This window comes from Carassius gibelio, chromosome B19 (assembly GCF_023724105.1).
Source record: "Carassius gibelio isolate Cgi1373 ecotype wild population from Czech Republic chromosome B19, carGib1.2-hapl.c, whole genome shotgun sequence".
Lineage (NCBI taxonomy): Eukaryota > Metazoa > Chordata > Actinopteri > Cypriniformes > Cyprinidae > Carassius > Carassius gibelio.
The window spans coordinates 35,594,416-35,605,665 of NC_068414.1; the positions used below are offsets into that span (position 1 = coordinate 35,594,416).

General features: G+C 34.1%; 1 protein-coding gene across 1 annotated transcript; it reads left to right on the forward strand.

The window, feature by feature from the left end:
- The first annotated feature begins 9,805 nt into the window (after positions 1–9,805).
- LOC127978695 (C-C motif chemokine 4 homolog) lies at positions 9,806–10,678 on the forward strand. The gene is made up of 3 exons (XM_052583582.1): positions 9,806–10,015; positions 10,166–10,286; positions 10,418–10,678. The coding sequence occupies exons 1-3, from the start codon at positions 9,952–9,954 to the stop codon at positions 10,500–10,502; spliced, it is 270 nt and encodes an 89-aa protein (XP_052439542.1). The 5' UTR covers positions 9,806–9,951; the 3' UTR covers positions 10,503–10,678.
- The last annotated feature ends 572 nt before the right edge of the window (positions 10,679–11,250 follow it).

Genomic DNA, 11,250 nt, shown 5'->3' on the forward strand with positions numbered 1-11,250 from the left:
CCTGAATCTCGCTGTTTTGTCGCATGCAAACGTAAGCAATGGAGGAGTTCGCGGTCGCGTATTTTATCGCAGACATGTAAGTGGATGTAATTGAATTACCACTGTTTGGTCATCATGTGCATCAATTCATTTGTTCTGCTGAACACAAACGAGGGAATTTAGAAGAATATTTGCAAACAAGCAGGTTTATGCCATCATTTAACGTCCATAGTATTTTTCCAAACTATGCAAGTCAAAGCTGTTTTATAGCAAACATTCTTCAGAATTGATTTCCTTGTTTTAAGCCAGACCCTGACAAAGATGAAACCACACAAAGATGAGGCATAATGGCTAAACAGTCCATTTAGATATGTGTGTGTGCATGTATATTTTTAATGGATTGATTTATTAATTCACACAAACATACAATAGAATAAAGAGAAAAATAAACGCATGTCCTAATCCTCAACTTCACTAAGCGTGATTTGTTTTTGTTTAGTTTATGTAAATATAAATAAATAAATGGCTAATCTAATTCTTAGAATATAGAGAAAATTTATCAGTTGACATTCTCAGCCAATGAGCATGAAGCTGTGTCGTCAGTCAGTCGTTTTCCCATCATGCTTTTGATCAGTGCAATCAGTGGAGAACAACTGTGCTCGACTGCTCAATCCGACACAGCCGCCTCGCCGTCACGAGAGTTTTTTTTGCACACGTCAGCATGACATCAGAGCGAGGCAGACGCACAACTCGGACACTTTTTTTAACCGGCATGCATCTCGCGGTGATCACCGGTAATCGGTTCTGCGCAGATTTTACTCATCTCAAACAAGTGGAAAATTCTCTTTTCATAGAGGCACGTTAAGAAAACAACTTCTTGACAAAAACCTGCCACATATCTTACAAGGTCTTTCTTTCTTTCTTTCTTTCTTTCCATCTATAATTGTTTCCATCTATTGTTTGTGTCATCGTTCATCATCATTCAGTCACCTGTCACTTGTTTTGATCACTTCATTAGAAACAAGTGTGAACAATTTTGAACCGTGGTGTGTAAATGATGACAACTGTGCTTTTTTTGTGTATAGCTTTTACTGCTTGTGCTTTATTTGACAAATTGGTTTAAGCTTGTGAGAATTTGGTTTAGAGATTTGTTTTAGCAATTCAGCCATTCAGAAATCCCACTTATTCCGCTGAATGTCTGATTTTTGTGCCCAGTGCTCCCGCAAACATTTTAATATTGCATATAATTTTCTCACATTAGGGAGCAGATATCAACATGCAACGTATTTAAATTTCTTCTGAATGAGTGTTCACTTTCACAAGTTTTTGCAAAAGTTTTTAAGTAAATTTCAAACATGTGGAAATTAAATAAATCTACTTAACTTAGAAGAGTAAAATTAACATACTGAATGAGTACTCAACCTGCTAAATTTTGAGTAATTTTTACTTACAAATCTGATGTGATTAATATAATTGTGATTAATATGATCTTTCAAATATTTTTATTATTATTATTTTTAATTAAATAAAAGTAAATGTTACTCTTGTAATGTAACAAAATAATACTGCATTGAAAAATAAGCAATGAGTAGATTTACTTAATTTTGATTTTGCAAGTTTTTGCACTCATATATTTTAAATAAAACTTAAGCACTAAATTAAACAAAATCTGTAATTTTATGAAATTCACTTTAACAAGGTAGCACTGGATAATAACCATGCTATTAAAGCATTACTTGCTAATATGCACGTAAAAACATAGACAGACTGTTATCCTTTTAAGATAATATGCCCACTCAATAAAATTATTAGCTAAATGAACACAGAGACCTCAATATTTGGTACACCGTACACAATCATGGTAACAATCAGTGAATAGTGTTTGAGTATGAATGAGTCAGTTTTTGAATGGGTCCATTTTTTATTTAATCAGAAATTTCAACGACACATTTAACATTCAAAATATTTTATTTAATCAACCTTTATGTGTCATGCACTGATGGCATTTATATTTTCTTTTTAACACAGCTTATATTAATTCTTATGTAATTATATAATGTGTAAAGATACAGCTTGACATGTACATCGTACACATACAAAAGTGCACTAACATAAAAATATCAACAAAAACATTTCTTACAAAAGTGGTTCAGTTTGTTAATATAAAACTTAATGGAAAACAACAAGAAAATGTACAATAGAAATAATAAAAAAAATATGTTTTGAAATAAAGTGCTATATTAAGCTACACTCACCTAAAGGATTATTAGGAACATCTTACTAATACTGTGTTTGACCCCCTTTCGCCTTCAGAACTGCCTTAATTCTATGTGACATTGATTCAACAAGGAGCTGAAACCATTTTTTAGAGATGTTGGCCCATATTGATAGGATAGCAGTTGATGGAGATTTGTGGGATGCACATCTAGGGCACGAAGCTCCCGTTCCACCACATCCCAAAGAAGCTCTATTGGGTTGAGATCTGGTGACTGTGGGGCTATTTTAGTACAGTGAACTCATTTCATGTTCAAGAAACCAATCTGAAATGATTCGAGTTTTGTGACATGGTGCTTTATCCTGCTGGAAGTAGCCATCAGAAGATGGGTACATGGTGGTCATAAAGGGATGGACATGGTCAGAAACAATGCTCAGGTAGGCCGTGGCATTTAGAGCTTATACATTTGATAACACTCTCAATGCATCCAGCTTAACTTATAGACTTGCTCTGTATCATCATTTTTGTCTTCATCTGTGCTGTCCGGTTTTGTCTTTAATTCTGAACTACACTGTAAAAAAATTGCCGTTAAATAACAGTAATTTTCTGGCAGCAGGGGCGCCAGTAAAGTACTGTTCATTTACAGCTCTTAACCATTAATTTACCACTTTTATTTTTTAACAGTATTTTACCGTAAATTCTACCATAGAAATTAACTCCACTCCCACTGCTTCAAACAGTTCGAGTTTTTAAAACTAGCATTCCTACGATGTTAGTACTATGAACTTATTTCATTTGAGTCCACTGAGAAGGAATATTTCTTAATATAACGATGCAAACACTTAATGTGCAGTAATAAAGTAACTAAATACATGACTTTTACTCAAATCACTGCAGCTCATTGTCAGCTATAGCACACATGTATATGCTGAAGTACTTAACGCAGAGATCATCACTGTATCAGCGACTCCACATTTACTGCCTTTACATAAAGCAGCAGAAAATCAGAAATTGTGGCTCATCATTGACTGAAGCAAAGGCTCTACTCTCCAGCACAATGGTGAACAACAAAACTACATTAAACTATTTCTCTTGTGCAAACACACATTAATACAGTCAAGTTCAGTATTTACTCTCATTATCAGTGTATGACTTTGCCTAGTTTTTTTTCTATGGATGTTCACAAATATTTTAGTTAAATTAACTTTTTTTTCATTTGGTAAATCTGACGTTTACATTTTACAGTATATTACTGTTTTTCCTGGACTTAACGGCAACAAACTGTAGAAAAACACTTTTTTTGCTGGCAACCATTAATTTACGGCAAGAAACAGTTGAAAAACAGTTTTTTACTGGCAGCAGGGGCGCCAGTAAATAACTGTTTTTCTACAGTTTGTTTCCTGTAAATTAATTACAGTTTATTACTGTTAAATTATGTTTCATGCTGTTTTTTCTTCATCTTAAATCTTTAACCCTTTAAACCCCACAAGAAAATCCTCAGTTTTAAATGAACACTTATAATGTGTGCACACTACAGAGTGTTAGAGTAACACTGAATCAGTGAAGTTAATGAGATAATTCGGTGATTAATTGATGATTGAGCATTAGTATAAACACCTGCAGAATCACTGAAGGAAAGAGAAACACAAGATCTACAAATGACTTCAGCCACAGCCTTAGATGAAATCAACTGAATAAAAGAATACATCAAATCTCTCAAGATCTGATTAAACAACTATTAAAACAGCTTCACCAGATTCACATTACTAACCAGACTGACTTTATTTCTGTCAGATGTCTACAGAAGAACTTATGGAGAGTTAAATAGGTTTAGGTGTTTTTTTCACTACCATGATGGAGATCAGTGTTTACTTTAGTTGGGCTCTTGAACATGACTTTTCAACAACTAAGTTTTTTTTTTTAACATGCTTTAACAATGCGTCTTTGGAACTTGTTATAGCAAAACAAAAGTACACAGAAGAAAAAAAAATCTGATATTGTTGTTTATATATTGACAAGAACAAACACTATTATTTCTGATCTAATCCCATGTCTCTTCTCTTATTGAATATTGATATTACAGCATAAGAATGAACACTTCTGAGCCATAAGTTATAAAAGACTGTTAAGAAAATTTCACTCATAATAAAAAAAAAAACCTTTGCTGAAATTTAGACAGAAACATCAAGAATCAGCGTATGAATCACAACAATGGTGACAATCCACAAAATAAATGAACAGATCAGTTCTGAACATCACAACACATGCTACTAAAACTTAAAACAAATGCAAAATTATAAGCACATAAGAATTCAAGAAAATAAGTGAACAATTCAGGGGCATAATTTATTCATGCCCCAATGCATGCTGGGAGTCATGGATGAGTTTTATCCTGTGCTGGTGCCCAGCATGCATTGCATCATAAACCTTTTGATTGTCACCATTGTTGAGATTAATATGCTGATTGTTGATGTCTCTCTTTCAGTGTTGTGAGGACTGCTGCCCAAAATATTTAAAGCTCAAAATTTCATTAAATCCATATCCAGATAATCACATTACCGTTCAATCTTATAAAATTGAAAAACAAACAAAAGAAAAGTGTTATTCACTCATATAACTCAACACCAAATTATGAATTGACTATTATAGCAATAAGTCAGTCTAGTAGATCATGCCTGACAGAAACCGTCATAGTCACTTGACCATGAAGATTAATATTGCTGTAACAGATGTATCATAAAGATACAAATATAACAATGAAACAAAAGTTGAAGTACAAAAGTCAAGGGTCAGGAGCCCAACTAAAGCAAACACTGATCTCCACAATGGTGACGTGAGACGAAACAGTAACATTATCATCTAAATCTCTGTAATTCTCAATAAGATTTTTTGATCTCTGATCTCTGATCTGATAGAAATAAAGTCAGTCTGGTTAGTAATGTGTGAAGTTGGTGAAGCTGTTTGTTGATCGTTTAAATCTTCAGTTGATTTCATCTAAGGCTGTGGCTGAAGTCAGTTGTATTTCATGTGTTTGTCTTGTTATGTTTTTTTTTCTTCAGTGATTCTACTCATTAACAGCAGCTGTTGATCATTGTCTGAATTCACTCATTAGTTTTCATTCTCTCTGTCAGGTGGACTATATTAGTAAACTCATGTAGGGAATAGTGAATGAGGGAGTAGGGTGTGATTTGAAACACAGCCGCTGAGTGTCGAATTTGAACTTTGTTATTTTACGATATATAGCAGCAGGCTACTTCTCGAAAACGATTAATATTACCCAGAATGCACTGTTTAAATGAAAAACAGTATTTTACTGTCGAAATTTGGCCGTTTTTTTACAGCGATTTTTAACAGTGTAGGATACTTTGATTTTGTAGATGACATTAAGAAGTTAATCACAGATTTTATTTGCTGTTCAGATCATGATGAATAAACCTCAACTTTGCACTTTATTCTTCCACACATCTATTGATCTTCTCATCTGTGACTGTGATCAAGATGTTTCATTCAGGGTCCAGAACTCTGTATGTTCCTGCGTCTCTGTCTGTGAAATTACTAATGATCAGGTTTCTATCTCTGATGGAGATCCGTTCTCTCTGAACTCCATCAGTTCTTCTCCACACTGTAAAAAATAAGTGTAATTTTAACTGTAAAATTTTGTAAAAACGCTACGGAAAAAAACTGATAATAGGTTAACAGTAAGTTCCCGTACTATATACAGGGAAAAACTGTAAAAGATCTAACAAAGCATTTAATGTAAATTTACAGTAAAATTCTGTTAATTATACAGCTTTTAGAAGTAAAAAAAAGAACAAATCAATGTATAATTTACAGTCTAAAACTGTAAACTGATATTCCCAGAATTCCCTGCGTGACACTCCACGTTTGAAAGTATTTTGTTTAAATAATCATGTTTTTAAATAGTTCTTGTTATCAGTTATGTACATTTGAGCTTTATGTTACATCTTCTGTTGCTTAATGAAAGTTTTTTGCATTATTTAAGTATCACGTGTGTTACCATGATGGTGTTTTGTGTTTCCATAAATGTGCACCTTCTATATGTTAATATATACTTCTGCTTGTGGTGAAGCTACTTGTGATGAGCTTTGATACTTCATGTGGCTTTCTCTTATACAGGACCATCTTTATTATTATGGTGATTGTCAGTATTTTCAAGGTACAAAACAGATTTAATTTTGTGTGTTGTTGAATTTACTGGTTTATATTCACATTTTCTTGTTTGTAAATTACAGCTTTATATTGTAAAATTAACAGTTTTTGACGTAAATGTGTTTACAGTTTTCTGTATTTTTACAAAATTATTCTGGCAACCACAGCTGCCAAAAAGTTTTTGTAAAAACAACAAGAAATTTTTTACAGTGCAGATCTTCTTCTGCTCTGATGCTGCACTTCATCAGCGTTTGACACCAGAACATCCAACTCCAGCTCCTCACCTGTTTTCACAGAAACATCATCTGAGGAGAAACACAAAGACATTAATCATTATTATAATGCTGTCAATCAATCAATGCCATAAGCACACACTATTCTGAATATTAAACTTGTTCCATTCAGAGTCTCTGGTTCAGAGCTGGTTCCATGCAATACCTCACTGTTACTAAAGGAAGACTAGAAAACACGTTTTTATTATTTACCCTGAATATGAAGTTGGTACGTCCTGATTTGTTGCTCCAGCTCTGTCTGATGATTGTGGTAATAGACTCTCATAAAGTATTTCCCAGCGTCGCTGAAGCTCAGATTCTTGATAACGACGTCACAGTTTCCTCGTTTAAACACTCGTCCTCTACAGTCTTCAGTCTCACAAACACGGATGATTTTTGACCGACTGATTAAACTCATATCAGGAATCTCTCTGGTCTCAAGTTCACACGTTTTCTCCTGACACAGATACAGTGTTACTTCCTGAAAATACAGAATCATTCAATATAAAGTATTAGTACAAAATAAATACAGAAATACATTTATGCTATCTCTGTTTATTCTCTGTTAGGAGTTATTTTAGTCAGCTTTTCTTTTCACCACACATTCAAGTGATTCCACAGCTGTGAACTGATGACGGAGTTTCTATAATAATTATTATCATCAGAAATGCCTTAAAGATTAAAGTTTAACGTTGCTGATTTGGACCATGATCTATTATTTGTGAAAATGTAATTATGCAGTATCCAAAACCACTTCTGTATGAGATTGTGTGGATTTATTCCGGCTGATTATTCAGCTGTGTATTTTTGTTCTTTCTGAACTCAGAAATAAACCTGATTCATGAACAATCCGAGCTAGAGCTCGTGTGTCAGAGCAGTTATAGTGAACTCCTGAAGATCCTGACCAAACAATGTTTGATTATAGACGGACAGCAGAGACAGGTCAGTGATGTCACGGTGTGATGATGATGCTGAGGAAAGTCTTCCATCAATCCTCAAGAATCCAGAAACAACTGACTGGAAGAACTCTGAGTCAATGAAATGAAATGAAGAGATAAAATAATAATAATAATAAATAAATGATACTGACCGCAATGATTTGCAAAGCACAGCAGAAGAATGCGTAACCAGTTTAACTTTATAAGAATGCAGACAGCAACTAAACATTTATCATCCATTAAACACCATTTGCGATATCCATTATTCCCCAACACCACCCACATGAAAAAATACTATAGTAGTTTATAGTAAATACTATAGTGCATTTGAACCATACTATTGTAAAGTGTAATGTACCTTACATATTGCAGTATTTACAACACTATACTAAAGCATACTGTATTATTATATAATAATGTAATATGTATTATTGCGGTATGTTGGACTCATGAAAAATAATCACGTAGTCAAAACACGGACAGAACTGGTGTTAGCGCGAGCGCTGCTTAATCGAGGAGCGGGAGCGAGCAGCCAGAAGAGGATTCTGTAGCCTTCCTCAACAGTTATGTTCAGGATTTTCTGATTTACTAAACGAATACTGTGTGAGGGAAAATTAATGTGTCAAGGGAGGTCACACAAGGGACATAATTAAGCCCAATATACGGGTCGGTAAGCCAGCTTCCCTGCCTGTTCTGACCTGTTCTCTCCTATTCACATCAGCTGTCCAGGCTGAAACAGTAAGGTGTGTAAGGTCTAAGTCTGGTCTTAAACAGGGCCAAGGCCAGAAATGTTTAAGTGGTAGGGTCTACATAAAATCAAATACAGCACAAAGATTCAGTAGCCTCCTTTTCTCCATTTAACCTTAAATACTACACTAATTGTATTAGGCTAGCATAATAACGGGAAATAGGATACAATTCATAACAAAAACGGTTGATCTGCATGTCTTCGGGTAATAATCAATGCATGTGTGTCTCACGCATAATTTGTGAGTGTTAGCAACCCTGCTTTGTCATCATTGACACAAAAAAACCTTCACCTGATGAACATTTTTATCAGAAATAATGTCCTTAATTAAATTAACACCGTTTTTGAGCAGTTAAGGTTACTAGATTTATTTATTTTATTTTATTTTTAAATTCAGAATGGGTGCAATGCTAGCTTTTTTTCTGAGAAATACGTTAGATGGCATTGAAGGTATTGAAGGTTTATTTGCACATATAACATTCGAAATACAACTTTACAAATCCATTGAAGAAAAAAAAGAAAACAAAATACTGTGCGGGAGAGAGTGAGAAGACCGTAAGGTCTTATGAAACCACCTCCCCAAAATCTCATTAAATGAACGTAAAATTACATGATCAAGCAAGACAATACAATCAGTACATCAAACATTTTAATAAACAAATGACCAAGATAAACTTATTTATATGTTAACACTATTTTCAGCTCTCTTTTGAAAGAATTTAGAGTGGTTTTAGTCTTTAAAGCAGGGTCTAAATGATTCCAGAGGTTTGCTAGATTTTTTATCATATCGCCCACCCCTAAATGAGGGAGAACAAACCCATACAGACTCCAACCCCCCGTAAAATAATAATAATATTATTTGCCTATGGCAAGCACCACTAATAATAAATTGTATATATATATATATATATATATATATATATATATATATATATATATATATATATATATATATATATAATATATATATATATATATAAAAAGACAGGGTAAATGAATTTGTAAAATATTATTATGGCAGTGCAAGTTTGCCAAAAAGAACATTTTATCTCTTATCAAATCTGTTTAAAATACGAACATTTTCATGAATTAGAAAGTTTACATCAAAATGGCTTTACAAACGATTTAAACAAAAAAAAATTCTACCCGTGTTTCGTGAATGAGATGTTTTGTCTGTCTCTCCTCTCTTCTTCTACTGAAATGTTTCCATTCTTTTAATATCTCCTTCATTGTTACTGAAAATGAATGTGTTTCTGATCTGATCAGAATGAGTTTCATTAAAAGGTGGATTCAGACTCTGGTGATCCATCAACACACAGAGACATGCACTTTACACCATGAGCCGTCGCAGGACTCGTGCCTTTAGTAATGTTGTCTATCCAGACATCGGTGGGCGGAGCTTGTGGAAACAGTCTCTGTCAACAAGGATGGCTCTTTGTACTGAGTGTAAATAGAGACTCCCAAACTGTTCTTCCCCTCGCTTGGGTCCCAAGTGCACATGGTCCATAATAACCATTGAATAATCCAGAACAGCTCAGACGTGACTCTGAACACATCAGCTCTGAGATCTTCAAGCTCCACAGAACTTCTCCAGATTCTTTCTCTCAGTGTGAAGAAACATCTTGAAGAATGAGAAGCCTGATGTGTGTGCTGCTCCTGCTGATCTTCTGCTCGAGGCAGGGCACTTCAGAGCGTAAGGGCTTTCATCTTCAATCAAGACTAAATATAATGTTTTCAGACAGTTTATGACAGGTTTGGTTTCATTTGTTGCTTTTGCACAGGTTTGGTTAATGTTGGTTTTAAACCTGTTCTCTCCTAAAACTAGTTTTAATCTCACCAACAGATCAAGCTGTAGGTCCCATTCCTGAGAGCTGCTGCTGGAATTTTATTGACTTTCAAATTCCAGCCTCAAAAATAGTCAGTGCTGAGAAGACAAGTTCACGTTGCCCTGCGCTTGGCATTGTGTAAGTACAGTATTTAAACTCTGAAATATAGAAATGTGCTCCTGTATAGATGAATCATAATGAATGTTAAAATGATTTTGTGTATGTCAGCACTTTAAACAAACATTTTGAATATGAACTTTTCCCCTCAGGGTTACGACACCTAGAACTAAATTTTGTGTGAGACCAGACGAGGAATGGATAAAGAGCTTCATGGAGAAAAGTCAATGGAAATGAAACACGATACATATGCACAAAATAATACTGTTAATGATTTATACTGTATCTCCTCATTATTACAAGATATGTTAAAAAAAACCCGGCTAAATGTTAATCCTGTTCACATTTAGCACTCAATATGCTGACACGTGCAGAATGACAATACAAATAAATATTAAAATGCTTGGATATCAGCAGATGTCTCAACATGGTGTCAAACTCCTTTGAATATATGAATATTCATGTAGATTTAAGTATTAATAAATACTCGTAGAGAAAGACAGCAATACTGCAATTAGCATATAATTTACACTTATAAAGAAAAAAATAATAATTAATATCAGACAGATTGTTTGTTTCTGGCTTGTTTTCAGTCCTGTGTCTAGTGGTCAGTCTTCTTAAGTTTAGTGCTTGGATTAAACCCACCTGAACAGTTAATCAAGCTCTTTGGGTTTACTAAAACATAATTCAGAGGATGATGATGATGGAGATATTCTGATTTAGTGCTGACACGATTGAAGAAGAGAAGATGTAGGCCATGTTATTCTCCTGAAGTGAACTTTCAGTAAACTCTGAAAGAAACGTCTTCTTCACATTCTCAAGCACAGCAAAGAGAAAGAAGAAGAAACACAATAAACACAACAGACTTCCAGCACTTTGTACTCGGACCCTAATGATAATTATATTCTCAGGAATGTCTTATGATATAAATTATCTAATATAATTCATTCTGGACACATCAGTGAGACACAAAGTATCTACACAG

Bases quoted from the DNA above. Each gene is read 5' to 3' on its own strand.
- LOC127978695 (XM_052583582.1), top strand. From the start codon at position 9,952: ATGAGAAGCCTGATGTGTGTGCTGCTCCTGCTGATCTTCTGCTCGAGG. The intron at 10,016-10,165 runs GTAAGGGCTTTC...TCTCACCAACAG, and splicing joins GAGGCAGGGCACTTCAGAGC to ATCAAGCTGTAGGTCCCATT. The intron at 10,287-10,417 runs GTAAGTACAGTA...TTTTCCCCTCAG, and splicing joins TGCCCTGCGCTTGGCATTGT to GGTTACGACACCTAGAACTA.